General features: G+C 43.5%; 1 protein-coding gene across 1 annotated transcript in view; it reads right to left on the minus strand.

Annotated features, from left to right (window-relative positions):
• Positions 1-24,902, minus strand: part of SPRED1 (sprouty related EVH1 domain containing 1) — a 96,253-nt gene that overhangs the window by 20,481 nt on the left and 50,870 nt on the right. Inside the window, exon 2 of the mRNA XM_048484364.1 lies at positions 17,273-17,447. Coding sequence (XP_048340321.1) covers positions 17,273-17,447 — 175 coding nt within the window. The remainder of the gene's footprint in view (positions 1-17,272; positions 17,448-24,902) is intronic.

Genomic DNA, 24,902 nt, shown 5'->3' on the forward strand with positions numbered 1-24,902 from the left:
CTGATTCACTAAATTAGTACCCTGCTGTAATAAAATCTTCCTAAGGATGATGACATTGAATGGGCCAAGATGTCCTTCTGACTTCAGAGAACGGTCCATTGGTTACTCACCGTGAAGGGACCTTCTGCTGGACGCGGAAGGGCATCTTGATGGGTGTTTCCCAACCCGTTCTCAGGGAGGCAGGGTCTTAACTTTGTCACTTCCTGTGAACTGCTTGGCACGCCCATCTAGGTCCAGTAAACGACTGTCCAGAGTAGTGAGAACTCTAATATACTAACGTGCGTGTCAGGAAGCGACAGAACAACATGAAAAACGACAACATGTCAACATGAAACAACAATAAACGCTCTGCAGTTGAAACTTAGTGCTTTGCTGAAACGGTTTGGAATCCATTATCGGGGACTAATAGCTGATCCAGGGAGGAATCCAGATTACCTTCAGCGTCAACAGAAGGTCCTTCGCGGTGTGTGCCAATGGACGTTCTGGAAGCGGAAGGGCATCTTGATGGGAGCCTCCCAGAGCGATCCCCAAAGCGGGTGGAGTCAGATCATTCCCGATGTGTGTTTCCAGCTGCGTCTGCCGAAGGTGGCTTCGAATGCTGCGAGGGAATGTAGTCTGTAGTGTCTGACAAATGTGGATGTAGTCGACCAGGTAGCAGCTCTGCAGATGTCCAGCAGAGGGACCTGTTTCCTAAAGGCTGCGTTAGCGCCGCGCCTGTAGTGGAATGTGCTGTAATTCCTGGGGAAGTGGATGGTTAGATGCTTTGTAGGTTACCGATGATGCATGTAACGAATTGCTGTACTGATAAGCTGCTGGCATTCTTCCCCGTTAGGGGCGTTAATGAAAGGCTGTAGGGAAGTCGAATGGACTCAGTCCTTATGATGAATGCTTTCAGGGCTCTCCGAACATCTAGGTTATGCCACAATCTCTCTGTTGGGTGAGAGGGTGTGGCACAGAAGGAAGGTATCACCAGCTCCTGAGATCTATGAAATTTGGAGTTAACTTTAGGCGTGAAGGTGGGGTCAAGGTCACAGGTATCCTGCGGTCCTTGTGGAAGATGCACGGTTCTGCTTCTACTGACAGGCGTGGATTTCAGATACCGATCACAGGCTGGAAGTTATAGCTATAGGAACAATGTTTTCATACGTAACCACTTCAGGTGTATGGTCTGTACTCAAAGGGTGATTTATTGAGGAAATGGACGTACTAGGTGTATTGTCGCCGGGTGAGGCGATGTATCACGATTGGTTGTATTTGCTTTACCCCGTATTAAGGAAGCGTCACGACATCGGGTTCCTGGAAAGGGTATTCCCTCAGTTCGGTAGTACCGTGCTTAGGGCTGCTACTTGCCTCCCTCCAGTGTGGAACTCATGATCCTTGGAGAGTCAAATCCACAGAGGAACATCAGAATTTCTTGGAAGAGTAGGGAGATAGAGAGACCAGACTCATCTACACCAACGTCTGGCTCCATGAGGAGTTATAGATTTTTTGATGGTGGAAGGGCGGTAGGCATGGGGGATTGTATCAGCGACCTGGTCAGAGTACCCAGCGCTACGTCTTAGGAGGGGTTCCTTTCAAAGCGCCCGCAGCGGTCAGCATGCACCGGGATTGGGTGTGAGACTGAGTCCTTGGAGTCAGCATGTCTGGAAGCGTTGGAAATTAGGATCCCTCGGGAGACTGCCATCTCCAAAATGGAGGAGAGCCACGGGCGTCGTGGCCAGTGGGGTGCCACCAGGATCACCTCGGCTTGCTCTACTGCTATCCTCCTCAGCACCTTGGGGATGATGGGTAGCGGAGAGGAAAGTGCAGTAGGGTCTTGGGCCGCTAAGGCTACTAGGGCATCCGTCTATAAGCCAGATTTGGTAAAACCTGGACATGAATTGTAGGATCTGGTGGTTTCGCTGAAGTGAATGGAGTCTACCTTAGAAGTCAGGCTCCTCGAGATCATGCGGAAGATGTCGGGATTCAGTTTCCATTCCGCTTCCACTATTGTGGTTCTGCTGAGCCAGTCTGCTGTGATGTTTAGTTGGCCTCTGATGTGCTCCGCGGACAGGGACAACAGATGTATCTCGGCCCACGCTAGGATGCGCATGGCCTCCTTGTGCATTTGTGAGGACCTGGACCCCCCTTGGTTGTTCAGGTAAGCCTTTGCCGTGGTGTTGTCTGTTCTTACTAGGACATGGGTCCCTTGGAGGGATGTCTGGAAGTGGAGGAGGGCATTGAAGATGGATCTTGTTTCCAGAATATTGATCGGAAGGTCTGTTTCCGTTGACGACCAGCGTCCCTGGACGCACTGATTCTTGAAGGTTGCCCCCCAGCCCGCGAAAGGTAGGCGTCGGTGATCACCTGGTTCCTTTCTTGGATGCAGTGAATATCTTCACCTTCGAAACAAGTTGAAATTACGCCCAGTCCACCAATTTGAGTTCCTTACCCGAAGCCGTATGATCAGCTGGACGATGCGATCCTGTTTTTGCATGATCTGCCGTTGGAAGGGGCGCAGGAAGGATTGGAGAGGTCTGGCGTGGAGTCGGCTCCACTGCAGCATGTCGAACACCGAGACCATCAAACCCATCAGGCTTGCCAGGAGAAGCAGGGACGATGTCCTCTTGGAGATAATCAGGGACCGCGGTCTGCCGGATCTCGTATTCTCTAACATCCCGTGCGGATAAACAAAGGGAGTTCTTGGTAGGTATCTATGAGGGGCTCCTGTAGGTGTTCCATTGTCTGGGAAGGAAGAGTTGTGCTTTTTTCCAAGTTCACTAGGAAGCCATTAGTCGCCGTGAAAGGTACTTTTGTACTATCTGGGCGTCTTTTGGTGGTTTCTTGTAGGGCCCGCATCTTGAGCGATAGTAAGGATGTCGTCCAGATAAGGATATGAGTGGATCTTCTGTTCCCGAAGCAGGGTGATGGGGCACAGCAAGATCTTGGAGAAGACTCGGGGCATTGGCCAGCCCGAGAAGGGCCTGAATTGAGAACTGTTGTTGTCCCACTGCAGACAGCAGATGCTTCCTGTATGGGTGTGGTGGATTCGAATGTGGAGGTAGGCCTCGGTCCCCGGGTCTAGGAGACGTCATGAAGTCTCCTGAAGTGGATGTTTTCTATGATGGAGGCGTAGAGTTTCCATCCTGGGCGATGGGGATACAGATGTCGGGTTAGCCGAATCTCAGGTTGAGTATTGCTCTCCAGTCTCCGTTTAGCTTTGGAACAGTGAAGAAGTGAGAGAACACCTCCCGAGGATCTCTCCGATTTTAGCACTGGTTCTATCGCCTCGTATCTTCAGGAGGTGTTGAATAGGCTCCCGTGCTAAGGTTCCTTTCGCCACTTTCGTCTATGTTGGAGTTGATCTGGGAAGCCCGTGGAAGGCGTTCCAGGGGTAGAGTGGGTGAGCCGAACTCTATTGAGTAACTGGCCTGGATGACCTCCCTTGAGATCTCAGCGCGATCCACATATTGCCTTCCCACTGTGGACTGGAAGCGGCAAGTTGAAAGTGACCACCTGCACGGAAGAATTAGGAAGTCGATTGTTTAGAAGGTCGCTTCGGGCGGAAGGCTATTTTACTCTGACTTAAGCGTTGTTACAACGAAAATTATTAAGATTATAGGATGCGTTTTCGCGAAAAGCCCTGTTGGGCTTGCCAGCGTTTGCCCTCTCTGGAGGATCTGGGAAGAGTCTTGTGAGACCGGAAGGTGTGTGTAGATTTGTTCTGGTAGGAGTGATCAGTCTTGATCGATTTTGGCATCGCTTTTTTGTTATCCTTGGTTGGTACCAGGACTTGTTCCAGTTCTGGGCCGAACAGGGTATCTCCCCGGAAGGAGTAACTCTGCCACCAGATGTTTGAATGGCATCTGCGGGAGCCGAGCTCTGGGAGCCAGGCGTGTCTTCTGGCCACTACTGTGTTTGCCATTATTTTGGCTGTTATCAGGAGACCTTCGTGATTAGAATCAGCTAGGTAGGATGTACTGAGGAGGACCCTTTCGATCCCTTCTCTAAGGGCTTTGGATTCAGGAGGGATCATTTCTAGTATCCTTCTTAGCCATACAATGGTTGCTCTGGCCATGGTGGCTGAGGAGAGTAAGAGTTTAGATAAGGAGGCCAGGCCGTCGTATGCTTTTTTAAGGATGGCCTCTGAACGTTTATCCAGCTGGTCTTTAATGGTGCCAACCCCATCTTTGGAGACTAATCCCCCTGACTGTAGGGCGGAGACGGGTGCATCTTACTAGGGGGAACCTGGAGCATTTTGGTGATGTAATCTGGTACTGGGTACAGTTTTTTGAATGATGGGGCCAGGTTTTTGGACGATGTGGGGGAGGCCCATTCTTTAAGTATGCCTCTCTGAAAGTATTCAGGGACGGGCAAGAATTTGGGGTTGCGGTCCTGGTGTGGGAAGATCTCTTTCTTCCCTTTAGGGACGCCCTTGATTGGTTTGTCTGAACTTGTAGTGGCTGACGGGTCAACCGCGTCTGCGGAATCCTTGAGATCTAAGGCTGAGATAGCTTTAGAGATCAATAGGGAAATGTTTTCAACCTCAAAAAATTTTAGGGGTTGCTCAGAATCTGATGATTCCCCTTCTGACTCTGAGAAATGTTCAGAATTACCATTTGATTCATTCTCACTGAATTCTTCCTCCCCTGGGAAGGTTAGTGGTTTCCTATGGCTGCGTCTGCCTGCCCTAGCTGCAGACCTAATGGGGGACGCAGGGGAAGGAGAGCGCCTTCTGCGCTTTGAGCCATGCTCTTTATTGTGGTAGGACTGAATCTCCTCCCTCTCATGAAATACTTCTGAAAAAGTCCCACAAGCTGGGCTTTGGAAGTCGTGCCACTGCCATCTATTATTGAATCCAGGGAAGTGCTACTGTCTGGTGCTTCTATGCCCCTCCCTTTTCTTGCTGCCAGCGGCACCGTGCTTGACTCACAGAGAATGAGTCACTCTCAGGCTGCCCCTCGAACTGCAGCTTCGGAGGAGGCGCCATCTTGAGCCTCGCTTAGCAGCCCTCGCTTATGAGGTCGGGATGGAAGCGTCTGCTCGCGTTGGGAAAGAGGCCTCGGTCCTCGGCAACGATCGCCGGCCTGGGGAAGGCGTCCGGATGGGGCTAATGGAGACCGGGACTGGCTCTCAGCGGGGAGTCGCCCGCCCAGCGGGCTCTAGCTGCAGCGTTTTCTTGCAGCTTTTCGCTGGCGGCTCCTCGTTTTGTAGCGGCTTTTGGCTTTTGGGGCTGGGCCAGGAGGAGAAGGGCGTTGGCTTTGTCTGCCTTGCCCTTCGCGACTAGCGGCTCACAATTGCCCTCGGCGAGGGGACCGGACAAAGGTCTCCCTGGGGGGAGAGAACCGGTCAGCCATGGTAGGGTCTTTGGGCAGGGGATGCCTGCTTAAGAGGACCCTGGTGGCTTAGGGGTAGATAGAAGAAGAGGACACTTAAAAATGACAGACACAAGAGACAGACTAGGACTTACTATACACTAAACTTGCAGAGACTGAGAAGGATGCTGCTCTCCCTATCAAGGCAGGGAAGTAAACTGGACCTAGATGGGCGTGCCAAGCAGTTCACAGGAAGTGACAAAGTTAAGACCCTGCCTCCCTGAGAACGGGTTGGGAAACACCCATCAAGATGCCCTTCCGCCTCCAGTAGAAGAAGGACCTCTCATGGTAAGTATCCAGCGGTCTGAGACAAGGAGAACATTTCCCTCTGAGGCAAGGAGAACACCTTGTTTGGGATCTCCTGCAGAAGTGTCCCCTAATAAGAGTGGGTCATCATCTAGTCCTCTATAGTGTTGTAACACTCTTCTCCCAAAGGTGGCATTGGCTGAACTGAGAGTATTAAGTATATAATGCTGCACAAAGGTAGATAGAGATGACCATGCAGCTGCCTTGCAAATCTCCTCTATGAAGGCTTGCTTGACTAGTGCTGTGTTAGTCGCAGAGCTCCTGATACAGTGAGCAGTTATTCCTTTGGGCACCTCTAATTTTGGAGCCTTGTAGGCCTTAGCTATACAGTCTTTAAGAATGGAGCTAATGGCTGCCCTGGACAAAGAGTTCCCTGAGTTGGGGATGGGGCTAATGTTGACAAACAAAAATTCAGATTTCCTAAATTCTTGTGATCTATGGATCAATGCCTTTAGGGCTCTCCTCATGTCAAGGTTATGCCACAAATTTTCTTTAGTACGAATGGGACTGTGGCAAAAAGATGGTAGATAGATTTCCTGATTCAGATAAAATATATTGACCACATTCAGCTTAAATGTTGGGTCTTTCCATAACACCATGTCGTCTGGATGGAAAATGCACAGGTCTGGCTTTAATGACAATATCCCCAGCTCTGACACCCTTCTAATCAATGTCAATGCCACAAGGAACAATGTCTTCAGGCATAACCATTTCATTGATATGGACTGGGCTGATTCAAATGGAGGTTTCGTTAGCTCTGGCAGTACTATGTGCAAGTTTCAAGTGGGGAACCTGTGAGTCTTTGGTGGATCCAATTGGTGATTCCTATGAGGAATCTCTGCACATGAGGATGTCTGGACAGGGGAAGGTTCTTACACTGTGGAAGCACCATGGCCAAAGAACTACCTGCCATCTGAATGTCAGCCTCCAAGTCTTGATTTGTGACCAACTCCTAGGAATTCTAGAATGGATGAGATGGACAGACTCAGGACCTCAAATACCTTTTTTCTACACCACCCTACAAATGCTTTCCATGTGGCATTGTAAATCCTTATTGTGGAGGAATGTCAGGATGCCATGAATATATTGGTGACCTTGTTGGTGTTTCCAGACCCCACGAATCTGCTCCGCTCACAAGCCTTGAAGTCATTCTGAACCATTCTGGTCGAGGATAACAGACAGACCCCTGGCTCAGCATGCCCAGTTCTATGGGGATGGTCATTGGATGAGCTATTGCCAATTCCTGGAGGATGGAAAACCATGGTCACCTTGGCCAGTAAGGAGTCACTACTATGATTTGAGGCCTCAGTTCCTGTACTTGGCATAAGACCTTCAGTAATACTAGGGTTGGGGAAATACATAAAGCAGACCCTTTGTAAAGTTGAAAGTGAGGGTATCTGTTGCCTCCTCTTGTGGATGATAGTATCTCAACATGGAGCTTTGGGTTTGAAGGTTGTCTCTGCTTGCAATAGGTCCATGACCAGCAACCAAACTGACCCAGTTCTCTGGAATAGTGATCTCTTCAGCATCCATTCTGCTTCCATAATAAATTGCCTGCTCCACCAGTCTGCCTGTAGGTTTAGTTTGTCCTGCATGTGTTCTGCTTGGATTGATAAGAGGTGCTTCTCCACCCACTGCATGATATTGATAGCTGCTATGTGAAGACGAGAAGATTTGGATCCACCCTGGTTGTTCAGGTACATCTTGGCAGTTATATTGTCTGTGAGAATGAATGCATGTCTCCCACTTAGAACTTCGTTGAAGTGGAGTAGGGGTAGGAAAATGACTTGAATCTCTAAGATGTTGATGGGAAGTTTTGATTCTGCTGGAGACCACTGTCATTGTACTGGGAGGTTTTCCATCACTTCTCCCGACCCTGCATGCTGGCATCTGAGAAGATTTGTGGCTGATACTCCTTGAGATATGTCTTGCCCTGGCATAGATTTTTGGGGTTGATCTACTACCCTAAGCTGGACTCTGACAAGATCACTAGGGTTCCTTTTGTATTTTATTTCTGATTGGTAGGTCCACAAAAATCTTTGCACGGTTCTGGAATGCATATGTTCCCATTGGATTGCATCAGTGGTGGATATGACCATACCCATGAGCTTGGCCAGCAAAAAAGTAGATGTTGTGCTTGTTATGACCTCTGTGGCTAGTCGTTGTACCTTGGAGACCTTGACTTCTGGAAGAAACAGGACGTTGCACAAGAAGTCTACCAAACCCCTAAGTGCCCCAGATACTGTGTGGGTTACAACAAACTCTTTTGTCTCTTTATTATGAATCAGTGTGTCTGTAGAAACTCTATGGTCTGTTGTGTGTCTGAACAATACTTATTTTCTGAAGCTGACCAAATCAACAAGTCATCCAGATATGGGTGGATGTGTAGGCCTTGTCTTGCAGCCTCACTATGGGTGACAGCAAGACCTTGGAAAAGATCCTTGGGGCTGTAAACCAGCCGGGCAGTGCCTTGAACTGATAGTGTTGTTTTGCTACTGCAAATTACAGAAATTGCCTGTGGCCCTGGAAAATCGTGAGGTGAAGATGTGCTTTGGTAAGATCCAGTGATGTTAAGAAGTCCCTGAGTCTCATCACCTTGACTATGGATCTCAGGTTTCCAGTCAAAATCTTTGGAGTCTGATGAGCTTAGATATTTTATGTCCAGTATGGATCTCCAGTCCCTAATTCTTTTGGGAACTGAGAAGAAATGAGAGTAAACCCCTTGAAGTCTTTCAGAGGCTGGAAGTTCCTTGATGGCCTTGAGTTCCATCAGGTGTTGAGCCTTTTGTGCTGTGTTGAGCCTTTTCAGGATGTTTGCTCAGTGGAGACATTATTAGTCTCTGTGGAGTGAACCTCGCAAATTCCAGTGAATATCCTTGCAACACCACCTACAAAGCCCAAGCATCTGCTTGATTCTTCAGTCAGATGTATCCAAACCCTAGGAGGCATCCTCCCCACTGGGTGAGAGAAGCAGTCAGGACTTGTTGGCTTGTTCTCCTGATGTGGTTTGTCTGTTCTGGGTGAGAAGGGCTTGAAGGAGGAGTGTCTCCAAAAGGACTGTTGTTGTGATCAGCTGGATCGTTTCCTATCCCTGGACACCTTAGGAAGGTATTGGTGTGATTGAAAGGGGTTGTTTCTAGAGGGATGCTTATCAGATCTAATGAATCTAGGCCAGTGGTTCTCAACATTCCTAAACCCTTTAATACAGTTCCTCATGTTGTGGTAACCCCCAACCCTAACATTTATCCATTTTACAGATGGAGAACACTGATGCAGAGAGTCTTAGGTGACCCCTGTGAAAGGGTCGTTCGACCCCCAAAGGGGTCCCGACCCACAGGTTGAGAACCACTGATCTAGGCAGAGCCTTCATTTTGTCTCTGTTTCAACCAGAACCTTATCTAGTTCTTCACCAAAGAACATGTTGCCTTGAAAAGGATAGTCCACAACAATGGTATTTAGTGTAGGTCTGCTTGCTAAGCACAGGACCAAAGTTTACGCCTGGTTGCAACAGTACAAGGAAAAAAATTAAGGAATCTAGCGTAGTATCAGCCACATAGGATGAAGACTTCAGGATTCTATTGGCATTTTCCATCAACATCTTGTTGGTTTCTGGAATTAGTTGTACCAATGTCTGGGTCTATCCAATGGATGCTCTTGCCACTACAGAAACCGTAGCCTTTATTGACATGGCAGTCCCTTCATGGGCCCTCTTCAGTGAAAAATTGGATTTTTAGTCTGTGTCCCTCCGATTACCTTCCCCAAGTAAGCCGTTTGATTGAATGGTCAAAATGGGGGCATCTACCAAGGGGTCTGCAACACCTTATTGACAAACTCAGGAAGGGCATATATCTTTTTTCTTTTTTTTACAAAGATGGGAAATTGCTTCCTATTCTGTCATCCAAAAAATCCAGGGAGAGGAAAAATGTATAGTTCCAATTCTGAGGAAAAAAAATCTTTATTTTCTGCCCTTGATGGTATTTTTAGCTTGTGCTGCCTCTGAAGCCAAGGAGGAATCTTGTAGGTCAAGGGCAGCAAAAGATTTGGCCAGTAAATATTGGAAGTGTTCTGACCTGAAGTTTTCTGTTCAGGTAGTTCTATGGTTACCTTTTCCTCATCTGAAATGAATTCACCCTCCTCCCTACCCTCTTTCTCACTACGGGAGGACTGGTCTGAATCATTCAAGGGATCCTGTCTGAGACTTTTGACCTTCCCTCCCCCATCTTCCTTGAAGCCTTGGTGGCCGGGGTGGGGTGGGGGTTGGGGATGGCCAGTGAAAGAGGAAGGAGAAACTGCCCTAGATCGCAAACCACAGGTCCGATGGTAAATCTCAATCTCCTTCCCTCATTAGGGCTACCACTTCTTGAGGGGACAAGCATGTTTCCAAGGATGGGTTACTCATGAGGAAGGTACGCAAGGATATGGTCTGCTCCCGTTTCCCTGGGAGGGGCTGGATGGAGTCTGTTGCAAAAGGAGTCTTGTGTCAGAGCTGCCCCTCTCAGGTCCTATGTGCGGTGGCTGGGGGATTGGGTTGCAGCTGAGAGACCAGTTTTTCCTGCCAGCAAATTGGATGCAACGTCCCTCACAGGCTGGGGAGAATTTGCACACTTGCCCAGTGATTTCTTCCCAGCCTCAGGGTCGACCAGAGTACTGATTCCTGGGTGAGCCAAGCTGTTGCTCCATGCTTTTCCTGTGCACTGGGAGTAAGGGGACCCTCCAGTTCTTCTTCAGAGAGAAATCTGTCCCGTTTCTTTTTGTGCCATTTTTGGCAGACTTTTTTCTAATGCTAATGGTGTCTGCAGGGAAATGATCCCCTCCTTTTTTTGAAACCTAACTAACAAACTAGAAGGTGAGGGAGAGAACAGCTTTTTGTTGAAGAAAACAAAGAAGATGATTAGCGGAAAGGTAGAGTTCGATCAAGAAAGGCCCAAGTAGAGCTGATAAGAGTCAGCAGTGCTTAAGGCTAACATGTTCTGAGGCAGGAAAGAAACTGGAAATTGAGTGATCCCCACCAAAGAATACAGGAAGTGAAAAATTTAGTCCCTGATAAAAGGGGTGGGAACCGAAACAAGATGTCCTCCTTGCCTCAGGAGGAGAATTACTGAGTTCAGTCCATAGGTTCTTATTGACACCTGTATATATTTCACTTTCAGATTTATTTTTAACACTTGAGGGGCCATGAGGGTGAAGGAGTTGCTGCAAGATGCAGTGTCAAGTTTAAGTGACTGAAAAAACAAGTAAAATCACTTCCAAACACATAATCTTAAAACTCATTTGAAAATGCATCACTGTTTTAAAATCAACTACTACTATGAGCTGTGGAACACAGCACAAGAGGCAATCCTGCTGGTACGTGGATCCAATGCCATTAAAGACAGGTAACAGTTAGAACCTTGAGTTGAGTCTGGCAAATAATCAGTAACAGATGAAGTGTTTGCAGAGAGAGTGATATGCAGATTCCACTTAGTACCTGATAGTAGCTGGGTTGCTGTGTTCAGTGCCAACTGAAGTTTCCAAGTTGTCTTTAAGGACAGACCGATGTGGAGTACATTACAGTAGTCTAGACTTGAGATAAGTATAGAACGGAATAAAGTGGCAAGGTCAGCCAATTTAAGATAGGGGGGTATCTTCTGAGCTAAGCAAAGTTGGTAGAATGCCTCCTTTTTGCTGCTGCAGCAGCAGCAACAGCTTGCTTTTCCAGTTATACAGCTGATCCAGAACTACCCCGGGCTCTTAACCAAGTCAGAGACAACCGAACAATTGGGCCATATCCTTCAGGGCCTTGACCTTCCAAATCAGCATTGCCTTCATCTTTCAGGACACAGTTTTGGCTTGCTTATCTTTAGCCATTCAAATACAGCTGTCAGACATTAGTTCAGAGAACCTAGGTTACTAGGAGGTTACTACTCTTAAACTAAAAACTAAAGGATTTTAGGAGTGTTGTTTTAAACAATTCCAGTTCTGATCAAAGAAACTCAGCTGACCAGAACATTCATTTGAAGTATATCTTCATAATCTGTACAGTATATTTTGACTGCTGAATTTGAACAACTTCAAGGAAGAGCTTGGAGCTCTTTCAGCCATGGTTGGAAACAGACAGAAGAACAGATATGTTGCAGGAAGATGAACTATCTGTGGTTTTGAAGAAAAAAAATGACATAAAATGAGGGACTGAAGCCAGAGGCCAAATGATTCCAGGGAAATCTTTTCACTGTGCTAAACAGTTCCTATGTTGTCCCACTTTGGAGATCTAATGAAGGCAGATTCACCATGTAGTATAATGAAGGTAAGCTAGGCTGGCTGAAGTTGCCATAGGGCCAAACCAGACATGATGGTGTCCTTGTGGGTGCTGCCATTTAAAAGTCATTAAAAATGCCACTATGGTTCTATCCTGATTGGCCCTGCAGCATGGTGAACTGAGGTGCTCTTGTGTCTCTGTGCTCCATCCTACCTTGTGAAGTGATGAAATAGGCATAACTCTGCTGTGACTGTTTCAGTACCTGAAAAGAAGTTGTGGGGGGGACGGGGACAAAAGAGCACCACACAGAATTGCGCCTTCACAGCCTTTTAAATTCAGTTTAAAATGGTGGAGGAGTCTTTGTGGTAGCCACAAGGATGCGGTCACATCTGGTTTGGACCTTCAGCAGAAAAACCAGTCAAGACAGTGTCAGTTGCTTCTTGTTGTAAAGGATGCCAGACACAAAATAACTCCATATAGAGAACATACAGAGAAAATAATTACCACTTCCCAATTTTTATCAAAACTTCTCTTTCTCATATAAGTAGCCAAACAGCACAGCAAATGCTAAAAAAAACTATATGAAGAGAAAGACAACTTGGGATGTTCTTGCATTCAAAATCATGAAATGTGAACTGACATAGGTCTGGATTCTGACTACCATTTCCACTGGCACAAGGGTTTCTGTTTCTGGAGTGAGATCATTCTGGCTCCTTTTTCTCAGGGTAGCTCAACATCACCCCTGAAATCCTGCTGCTGAGAGGATCGTGTGCCCCAATGACCATTTATTTGGGGGGGGGGATGGGTCATCAAGCTCCCACGGGAGAGGGGAAATTATGCTTCATGCCCAGAATTACTTGCACAAGCAAAAACACTAGTCAGGAGCAAACCCATAAATGATCTCTTTATTCAAAATTTCTCCAATACTTATTTTTATGCAAATCACAAATGTTATATCTATTTATTTAAAGTCCATTTTTAAAAAAGAATGCTTGCTAAATGTACTCTTTTCTTATACAAGTTCACAGCAGCTATTGTGGACCACTTAAATTTTACTATATGAAACTTTTGGATGGCATAGCTAAGGCATGCTTTATCCATTAATTCAACCTTATATTTAAGACATCTGTTTTACTTTATAACAGGAATCTGATAAAAGGTGGATTGGATTTTTTTTTGTTTTGCACAAAACTTTCCACCAGCTCTTCAAACCATGAAAATAAAGAGCCTCTCTTAAGGTACTTTCCTATTTCATCTATCCACCCTTCATTATTGCATCACTTGGTACTCCACAGAAAGAAAAACTGGAGCAGATTCCAGAGTAACCATAGTACTCTGTTATAGCACTACTCATGATGTCAACAATGCATATACAAGACTGACTACCAAGATTCCCCCTGCAGGTCCACCCACTCTGTATAATATGACAAAATCTCAGGGCAGTGTGGGCAGAGGCACAACAGGTGTCTGGATCCAGATGGAAAACTCCCAGTGAGTGGTTTCCGGTAGTTTCAAAAGATGGAAATGAAATAGATTACAAATGTCACACCTATGCAACTGGTTGCCTCTGCACCTTCCTTCCCCTTTGCTGTTGACTCTGTACCTTTCAATATTACTTAAAGATATGGCCTATGTATGCAGCAAAATAATGCGGAAAAATCCTGAGGTCACAGAGTGGGCTGTATTACTTCAGGCTGCACGTAAAGGATACTAATTTTTTAATTTCCTACACACAAAAATTCCCTGCAAATCAGAAATTATCATATCAAAATGCAAGTTTTTAGCATAGTCCTCTTTGTATTTTGCTAGTTTTCTACTTGCATGGAGCTTTCTGATGTAGGAGAATGTTGCAAATGTGTCTCTTCACTCCAGCATGAAGCGACACGGTGGGATACTGTACTAGCACATTGTCCAACTGCCTATGTAAGTCTGGCCTTAGTTACCAATGGCATTGAATCCCAGCTACCATATTTCCTTTTGACATGGTACATGTATGAATACATGTGAAATAACATCAAAAAACAGCATCTGTGTCTATGAATGATTAAATTTTTTCAGGCAGCAGTTAATGGGTGGTGAGCCTCAAGCGGAGGAGGTCTATTAGACAAACTGAGTTATCTATTGGTTAGAATATTTCCAAGGGCAACAGATGGGAAAAACTAGTGGCATGTACTCAAAAGGGCTGGCAAAACTTTAAAAACCACCCAGAATGCAGTATCAGATATCACACGTGCAAGAAAACAGTGGGGAAAAATGATATAATGATCTGACTCATTGATGTTGCTACTGAAAATTAAAATGGTACTGTTATTCATGACAGAACATGTACTTAGCTCCCATTCTGTGTTTTTCCTTTCTTTCAGCTCATTCGGACACAAGTTGCATCCGCTGGAGAGCATGCATAGCACTTATTTTGTTCTGTGCTCTCAGGAAACAGAAAAATCCTACACACCTGAGACAACAGTTAGTCTTGCCTTAGTAGAGGTAACAAGCAAATCATCAAAGGTCTTTTTCACCCTTCTCATTTCTCTGGCAACAGCTTCTTGTCCGTGCTCTTCTCACTCTAAATTGTTCAGGTAAAAGAAACTGCTGCTCCAGGGGGAGGAGAAAGGAAAGCTCCAGAAGAACAATATATTTATTTTTGATACAGAAATCTTCAGGGCGATTAAGAGATGGCTGTTGAATATGCATGGAAGTAGGGGAACTCTGCAAACACCTGCAAAAATCCCCTCTGTTCCTTTTATAGGATACTGTATCTACTGTGAATCCTGGTAGAATCTAACAATATGCACTTACAAAAATATCTCTGAAAAACTACTTTTTTTTGGTAGTTATAAGAAGTTGTGTCACTCCTACATTACAGTTTGTGATACATACAGAAACTGAAAAAGGAACGGGCTGCTTCATGTCACAGGACAAGACTTCTCAGGATTCACTGGGGAAAATTAATCTAACAATTTTTTGCATTAATTAAAAATCGTCATCCCTAAATCCGTATAAAGATAACATCATTTAGGATTTGCCCTATCGGGACAACAAACACAGGAAACAAACTCACAGGACAGCTGTACAAAATAAAAAAAGGCTTATAATACCCTTTAGCTTTCACGGGGAAAATATTATTTAGGCCATAAATTATGCCATTTTCCGTATGGCTGGGGGACCTTATAAATGTTATATTCTCTGTGAGCTGCTTTTCTGTTTCTGTGAAACTCATGCAAGCATGGGCTGATTTTCCATGGGAAATGCCCACGTAATCAGCCTCTGCCCATGTGGTTAGGTCATTTACCCAAGCCATGTGAGAGCCATTCATGGAAAAATGGCTCCATGCAGTAAGGATAATATTTAAAATGCTCTTGGGTTGTCAGTGATTCTGTTGGTAGTTGTATCCAATTGCAAAAGAAGTACAAAGAATAGTAATTGGAATCACATTTATTAACAGTTCTACACCAAAGCAATAATTGGCACAATTGTGGTAAATTCCTGGAATGACCCAGTTCATCTTTCATTCTGGCACAAAATCTATTTCCACAAAGAATTAATTTCATATGCATGTTCTGTTTCCCACCATGCAGCTTTAAACCTGGAGATTATACTTAAATTCCCGCAAATTATTGAAAGCTTAATTTGAAGTAGTCTAGCCTCAAAAGACTAGTCAGGCATAATGATGTTTCAGTTTAATATTAGCTTCAGCAGTATTGTATTCCAATTCTTATGGAATGTTATGGTTATTGGGAGGTTCTGTAAGAGGCTTTGAAGCCTCTTAAATCTATGAACTGGAACATATAGTTTTAAATTAAGAAAAAGTATTCTTTATTGCCCCAGTTATCTACTTCTTTGAAATGGTATCATAAATGGGTCTTTATTGCTCCAGGACAACCAGAATTTGTGTTTGCAAACAATGATGCACTGAACAACAACAACAACAACAACAACAACAACAACAACAACAACAACAACAACAACAACAACAACAACAGGAAACTGAATCCCTGATTTTAGCTGCTCAAAAGCAAGCTGTTAGAACAAATTCGATCAAGGCCAGAATCGAAAAATCCTCGGATGATGCAAAATGCAGATTGTGCAAAGAAGCTGATGAAACTGTAGATCATGTCCTCAGCTGCTGCAAAAAGATTGCCCAGACTGAGTACAAACAGAGACACAACTCAGTGGCCAAGATGATCCACTGGAATTTATGCAATAATTACAACCTAAGAACAGCTAAGAACTGGTGGGAACATTGTCCAGAGAAAGTAATGGAAAATGAGAAGGTCAAGATCCTGTGGGACTTTCGAATCCGAACGAACAAAGTGTTGAAACACAATACACCAGACATCACCCTGATCGAGGACAAGAAAGTGACCATCATCGACACAGCAGTACCCAGTGACAGCAGGATCATTGAAAAAGAACACAAGAAGGTCACTAGATACCACGATTTGAAAATCAAGCTTCAGCATCTATGGCACAAACCAGCTGAGGTCATCCCAGTGGTAATTGGCACGCTGGGCGAAATCCCGAAAATACTAGGGAAGCAGTTGAAACATCTTTGAATTGACAAAATTAACATGAATTTAAGGCTGCCCTGCTGGGATCAGCACGAAAACTACACCGACACATTACAACTTCCTAGGCCTCTGGGTGAGGATCGAATTGTAATGAAAGGCCAACAGCCAGCTAAAGGTCTGGCAGCTGTGAAATCTACAACAACAACAACAACAACAACAACAACAACAACAACTATTTAAACAGTGCAATCCTTGGGGGGAACACTTCAGGAGGTCGCGTGACCCTGGTGCAGCATAAATGCCACTTGTGCCAGAGTACCATTTATGCCAGCACAGAAGTGCTCATGCTGGCAACTGGGCAGCAGCACAATACTAGGGTGCCAGCAGCGCCAGCACAGGAACTTGCATGAGTTTTGAAGGGGATGTTCCCAGTGGTGGGGCTGGCTTTAGTCAGTTTCCTGAGCCCTTTTGGCCCAGGGATGCCCTCATTTGCCAGCGCAGACTTACACCAGCAAAAAGGTAGACACATCCCTTGGAGCTGCACAGGGCAGTTCCACGGGGGTTGGGGGAGTGTCCCTGTCAGCTTGCTGGCTGTGGTGCAGCAATGCTCTTTGGGGGCAGCATGGCTGTGTGTCTCTAGCCGTGCTGCAACTCCCACAGACTGTACTGCCTATCAACTAACATCTAGAACACCCCCATAATAAACTTGTTTAGAAGATCAACGGGGTAATTCTAAACAGAACCATACCTTTCTGAGATGAGTGACATTAATGGGTGTAGAAGGGCAAATTTCTGTTCAGCACTGGCATGTAATTCTCAGGGATATGGATTTTGACTAACACTACAATAAACATACAGCAGTTTTTTACCGTTTTATCCCTGAGGCGCTCCCCATGTACAAGAAAATCAGCACAGCCATTTTCTTCCTGGTGGATGACTTTGAAAACGGTGACACAGCTCAGTCCACCCCCTCCAAGCGGTAACCATCCACCACTTGAATCATCACGGGTCATCACCACAGCTCGCACACGGGCATAACTATTACTGAAACAGAGGAGAAGGGAGAAAAAAAAAGAAATTAATTTTTGCCCAAGCCAAACTGAGTCACAGTGTTATCATTCGCATTATTCAGTCTCTTCAACCCAACTAAGTGTATGATCCTTAACAATGTTTAATTTGCATTCTTCAGTTCTTCCAACAATTACAGTTGGATTCTATCTGGCAGGCCCAAACAAACTGATTATGCAACAGCCCTGACTGGTTTCAAAACGTTCTGACAAATTCTACATGATCACAGTAAGTCAAAACCTAGCCGACAGGCCACAAGAAGTCGTTTTCTAGAGACCCCATCTATGTGGCACTTATTCTAAATGAGTTGCTGAGATAAAGCCAGACAATTTATTGACTGAAAGTCAGAACACTGTGACAAATCTGGTCTGGCTAAATTTGGCTGCAACTGTCTCACATTAGAATGTGTGGCAAGGCAGTATTGCTCAGTTCTGGTAACCATGGCAACAGCAGTGGCTAAAATGGTCTTGTCTGCGTTCAACTGAACACTGTCTAATCTGGTGTGAATGGTCCAGATTGGAGCCCGTTGCCCTGTTGCACAAAAGCATGAACTAAGTAGATGACCATGATGTTTTCTTATTTGTTTCTCAAAAGCAGATACTTAATCTTCCCAGTACTGTTACCTTCACTGCTGTTTTGAGAAATAATTACGGAGTTCCATTTCTAGAACAATAAAACACAGTAAATGTTGAAGTACCACTGATTAAAGAAATCTTAGTCAATTAACTGCATGAGCTGTAACCAATTTTATCTCTACAAATTTTGCACATGAATAAAATAACAGTTCTAAAAGAGTAATGTATCATGTTAAGATAGGTTATGTATGCACAATTGTTTGCTGGCACCACTTTAGAAAAGGCATTCCTTAAGGTGTGAGAAAATGAATGCTCCTCCTCCCAATTAACTTGACATCCACAAACTGATTTTTTAAATCCCCCAACTAATAGTAGACTTTTAAAACATTTTAAAAGATTTTAGAAAACAAATTAAGTATTGAATCATTGAATACAGTAAATATCAGTGTATAGATCTGACATATTTTCAACATTCAGGATAGGCTTCCAGTTTTAAATGGTTCCCAGGCAAGGAATCATTAATGGGCTCTCCCACAGTACTCTTACTCAAAAGAACACTTGCACTTCTGTCTGCATAGCACCAATTCTAATGAATTGAGAGCACTTTACCACCAAGTCAGTGTGGTAATGGTTAGAGTGTAAGACTAAGATTTAGGATATCCAGATTTGAATATCCACTCTGCCATGGAAACTTACTGGGTGACCTGAGCCAGCCACACATTCTCAGTCTAAACTACTTTGGAGGGGAATTGTGAAGATAAAATTGAACAAAGGAGAACAATAGAAGACAATCTGAGATTCCATTGGGAGAATGATGTGGTATAAGTGAAGCCATTCACTAAAAAATATACTACCAGCAAGCTGTTTGCTTGTTAGTTGTAGAAAATTCTCCAACACTGTGCATTACAGCTCATGCAGTTGGGCATGCTACAAACAGATAGTAGGAGAACTGGAAATGCATACAATGCTAACTAACATGAACAGGTCAGCTGAACCGAACACCACAGAAGTATGCATTTTCCTAGCTCTGCAAATGATTTGTGTATTTTTATACATACTATTACAAATGAATCTTCACTACACATACTGAAACTGTGATATCTAATTTCCAAGACAATCTTGCTATTGCTGGAAAGTAAGATCTAGAATCAGGCTCAGAACCTAGACAGAATGTCATGTGCACTGTTATCAGGAAATTTACCAGGCCAAAATAAATATTTGGTATATAAAAAACTTACACTCTCCTTTATCCCTCACACAAGACTAGAAAGTGGCAAACAATCAAGTTGAGCTCATAGTAAAAAACAACGTGGGATAAGGCTGTGATGAAGCAGTTAACTTTTCATTTACAAAGCTTGAAAGCCCATTTACAGTTGGATACATTCACTGAAAATTGGTCCACATTTTTGTTAATGAAAGTTCTGACATCGTTAAACCTGCTTCAAATGTGAAATCTTTTTGGACAGATACCGTGACTAGTTAATTGGAATTGCCAATAGCTTAATTTTGTTCTTGTTTCAATTTTAGATCATGAGTAGATAGTTGGGATTGTATTTTATGGAATTTACTTGGCAATGTTTTAATTTAATATTTTAAAGTATTCAACTGTCGGGCTGTATTTGTTAATGTTGCCTTGTCATCTGGAAGCCTCCTAACAAGAATACTTATTGTTTTTTTTTAAAAAAAATAGCAAGCAGTGCACATAAGGAACTATCAAGCAATATGTTCGTTTTAGGGTGCAGAATGAAAATAAAAAGAAGATGGACTTCCATCTTTTCAAAGCAGGGCAGTTATATGAACCTAAGAAAAACAGGCGAGGCAGGAAACTTGGTAGAAATTCAGGAAAGGCAAAAATGAATGGACTCACAGGAAGACAGAAGGAAGAGTACCGCAAAATAAAAGGGAAAATGAAAAGGGAATGGGGGAGACCTGAAAGGACACACTCAAATCCTACCAAAACATTAAAAAAATTAGAGATGTCACATTCAGGCTTTATACTCCCTCTTTAAATACTGGTTTAAACACTCCCACTGGAAACACTTTACACAATTAGTCTTATGTAGACTGATGAACAAGAATATGGGACAAGGCTCAAATCCTCAGTCTGACATAAATTTAGCTGAGTTGGCGACTGGGCCAGTTATACTCTCAGCCTAACCTACCTTAAAGAGTCATTACAAAGATAAAAGGGAGAGAGAGAGTGAAGTACATGGTAAGTATAAACTTCTAATCAGACTCTTTGTATTCCACCAGAGATTACTATAATGGTATCATTGATGTGAATTACCAGGAAGACTGAAATGTTCTCTTGTAGGTTTTTATTGTATTTCTGGTAATAAATACTTATATTTACTTGAAGCATCTTAAACAACCACCTGATTTAGGATGGGCGAGTCAGATAGTGAGAAAGACAACAGAAATTAGGGGAAAGAGTTTGTTAGAGGTTAGGTTTTGGTTTTTTTTTTGCAGTCAAGTCACAGCTGACTTAGGACAAAACCAAAAAGTTTTCAAGGCAAGAAATGTTTAGAGGCAGTTTGCTGGTGCCTTCCTCTGAGTAGCAGTCCTAGTCTTTCTTAGTAGTTTGCCACTGCAACACCTAACCAGGGTTGGCCCAGCTTAACTTCTGAGATCAGACTAGTATGGGCTAGCTTAAATCCTCATTATTTCTCTAGAAATACCTTTTTAAAAATATTTTCATAATTTATCATCAAATACATAAATATTGGCATACATATGAACAGTCTACTGGTTTTCTTGTAATAGCTGATTCAACTCAATGACAAGTCACCACAGGTTAAACCAATCATCATTCAATAATGCAATCATCAAGTGCATATTTAAGGAGAACTAGTATTTGCTGCTTTTTCTTCTCCCTTTTCAATGGAATACTTTCAACGTTAAATGCCTCCAATTCTTGGAAAAAATCCATACTATCTCCTTGATTTTTAAAAAAGAATTTAAACTACATTCTCCTCTTTCAACTCTTACATACAACCGTTGCATGGTTTAGTTCCCACAATTATCTGAAAATGGTGACAATTCACATATTGAACCGATCTCTCTGAGAACCAGATATATTATACAAACACATTTGCACAGTAGACTAGAAAAGTAAGTCTATTTCCCTATAAAGCACGAGACAGAATTTTTTAACTTTAGAGAAACTAGATTGGTTTTTTCACCCCAATACTGAAAATAAATTATGCACAACTATTACTATTCAAGTATCACCTAACAAAATGCTTCATCCCCGCCTTCTGATATCACAACAAACTCAAGAAAAACCAAACAATCCACAACAGCAGAAACATGCATCTTTGAGCAAAGGAAGTACTAAAGACTTCTTCTCTAATTAGATCTTGTTAGTTAAATTAATCATTGTATAGAATTAGTATACACTTTAGGTTGCACTTCCTTTAAGGAACAGTAAAAGAACTGTAGTCAGTATCTTTAAATATTTGGGCTGTCAAGAGAGTAAGAAGAAAAGAAGGAATAATGTAATTCAATGGCTTGGTAGAGCTTTAGAGAAAATTCAAATTTGTACCAGGAGACTTCAAACACTATGTGTTCTTGGCAAGTTTCCCTTTGTCTTACTTTTCTATGAAGAGAATGGTTCCTCTTCTTCTGGTATTGCTACTCTATTACACTATGCAAAATCACTAAAGTATCCACGTGAACCTGCAATTAAGAACCCCTCAGAAAGTGGGTTCCATATGTGCAAGGTTGGAGATAATACTATGTTCAAAGAATGGGGATTCTACGTTCAGGTGTTGTATTCTATATGCACTAAAAATATGAACTACAAAATCCCCTAAATGTCTTTTCCAGTAAGACACTAACAGGTTGCTGTAGTAAAATCTGAAGCATTCATTAACTATGTAGTCTGAAATGTATGAATAATTTTAAATAAAATTATAGAGGAAAAAAGAATTAAGAAGTGGCCTGCGGGGGGAAAAGCTTGGAGAACAGTTTGCAGTCTTCTACAAGAAGTTTACTTTCATTAACAAATCCCGCTTCAATGAATAATACAGGGATAGTTTTTTCATGGAGAAATGTACAGAGGAAACCAGCTGTGAGTAAGAAGAAGAAGAGTTTGGATTTATATCCCCCCTTTCTCTCCTGCAGGAGACTCAAAGGGGCTGACAATCTCCTTGCCCTTCCCCCCTCACAACAAACACCCTGTGAGGTAGGTGGGGCTGAGAGAGCTCTGAGAAGCTGTGACTAGCCCAAGGTCACCCAGCTGGCGTGTGTGGGAGTGTACAGGCTAATCTGAATTCCCCAGATAAGCCTCCACAGCTCAGGTGGCAGAGCTGGGAATCAAACCCGGTTCCTCCAGAATAGATACACGAGCTCTTAACCTCCTATGCCACTGCTGCTCTGATCTGATCCACTATCATGACTATCCTTAACAGCCCAATCCACTGGGGAGAATACATGAGTGGTGGCCAGAGATGGTGCAGCCACAGCCTCTAAAGGGGTTCGTGGAGACACGGTGAAAAAAAATTAAGAGAAAACTTATCAAGCACACTGCGTCACTCTTTTTCTTGCTGTAAGTCTTTACCAGCAAAAGTGAGAGTTCCTCGGCTGAAAGCCCTCAGGAAGCCAACTAAAGTTGGCTTCCCCCCAGGTACACCCCTATCGGTGCTGGTGTGGGCTTCTGAGCAGCAGCAGCAGCAGCAGCAGCAGCAGCAGCAGCAGCAGCAGCAGCAGCAGCAGCAGCAGCAGCAGCAGCAGCTTTCACACCAGGTGATGTAGAGCCGCATGGCTTCCCATAGACAGTGTAACTGCCTCCACAATGGTGTAGATGCCACTTGCACTGTGTTGACTGGCACTGATGCTGGAACTAGGGTCATACCATTTCAAAAGTCCTTTCGTCCTGCCTGGATATTGCACTGTAAGTACATAAGAATACAAAATCATTCAGATATAAATTAACAAAAACTTCTTCACATAGTTCTGATGTGCCAGTCCAATTGGATTTACTAGGTTGTATTTTCGTATTTGTGTCTTACTGCTGGTCTGGCGACCAGACTGGTTCAGTGCATTCTTAATCAAAGTTACCACTGTTGGACGTAGAAAAGAATAGCTCTGAAACAATATGTTTCCCCATGTACATTAAGGAAAAAATAGTTCTAGTTTAAGGAATTAATATTTTCCTCAATTTTCTTTTCTAGTGGAAGACAATATACACATCATCAATGTGTGACATCTCATCCTGTTTTTTCCCCAGAAAATACAGCAACATTTATGATGTCAAAGAATTATGTTAACTTCAAAGTACTAATAAGAGCCAGTGTAACCCAACAGATAGAGATACGGTTATTGCTCAGATGCTTTTCCAAGTTTGTTTCATGAAACTCAGAGCCTTATCAAAGAGCTGCTCAAGGACAAGATAATTACAAGCAGACAAGACCCTTGAAAGACAGCTTAGCACAGTGGTGGCGAACCTTTGGGACTCCAGATGTTATGGACTACAATTCCCATCAGCCCCTGCCAGCATGGCCAATTGGCCATGCTGGTAGGGGCTGATGGGAATTGTAGTCCATAACATCTGGAGTCCCAAAGTCCCTCCCTGCTTTATACCACTAGTGGGCCATACACCGAAGATTCATCCCTGCAATGTCCAGCCAAAGGAGATTTTGGATGTCTTCCATGATACCCACTAAATTCACACGGGGTAGTAAAGAGGTTGAACAGGCCTATCCAGTGCCCCCAAGGTGAACTGAGTGCACATCCCAGAATATGCCCGAAAATCAACTTCAATTTACATAGATTTCTGAGCATATATGTATTAATTTCTCCAACACAATGCACAATGGGAATATCAGTGGCCTAGTACACATGTCCTGACATGGAGAGTCCCAGGCTAGCCTGATCTCATCAGATCTCAGAAGCTAATCAGGGTTAGACCTGGCTAGTATTTTGATGGGAGATCCCCAAGAAATACTAGGGCCGTGATGCAAAGACAGGCAACGACAACCCAACTCTGAATTTTTCTTGCACTGAAAACTTATGGGCCAGTTGCTACTGGATTGGGGGGGGGGGAATCACATGATTGTCCCAAGTGCAAAATCAATAAAGAATTCATGGCACTTGATACCTTAATTTATGTCACAAGCAGAACACAAATACAGAACACAAATGTTGGTAATTTTTTTCTCATTTTTTACTATTTTTTCCCAAGGGACGTAGACAAGATATTTGTAGTTTTTAAAAAATGAAAATCAACTATTAGATGCTTACCAGCATGAATTAAAAAAAAAGATTTGTAGTTCAGGTCCAAATGGTCTCACATTTTTCTATGCCAGAAAACCAATTTACTGTGATTTGTTTTTCAATAGCATCTGCTTTTTGAGCTTTTGGAATGAATCTCTTTTAAACTGGACTACAAATTCTGTTTTCCAGGCCACACTGCTTAACTAGTATGGCATGCTTTTCAGTCCCACTTTGGCAGAATGCTGAAAACCAACATCAAGCATATGGGACAGGTTTAAGTACAATATGTTCTGCGAGCAGTGACCTAGCAGTACTTGCCAAAAGGAAATTCTAACCTCTGACCAGAAAATGACAATCCCTTCAAAAAGTTAAACAAGGCTACTTCTATTTAAGAAAGCAAGAAATTTATTTAAGGAAGAGGAAGGATGTCTCCACTGGCAGCGTGCAACAAGGGAAAAATGCCCTCTACACGCCTGCATCGTTGGACAGCGTAGGTTTTCATTAGATTTTGCCGGGTTCAAAGTTCATATTAAGTGCTTTTAAAAATAATAAAACCTGGAGAAAACAATTCCAAATAACATTCTAGTGACCATGGCTACATTTAGGCATAACAATAAATCCTGGTTTGCTCAATTTGAGG

The sequence above is a fragment of the Sphaerodactylus townsendi genome, linkage group LG02, assembly GCF_021028975.2.
Source record: "Sphaerodactylus townsendi isolate TG3544 linkage group LG02, MPM_Stown_v2.3, whole genome shotgun sequence".
NCBI classification, from domain to species: Eukaryota; Metazoa; Chordata; class Lepidosauria; order Squamata; family Sphaerodactylidae; genus Sphaerodactylus; species Sphaerodactylus townsendi.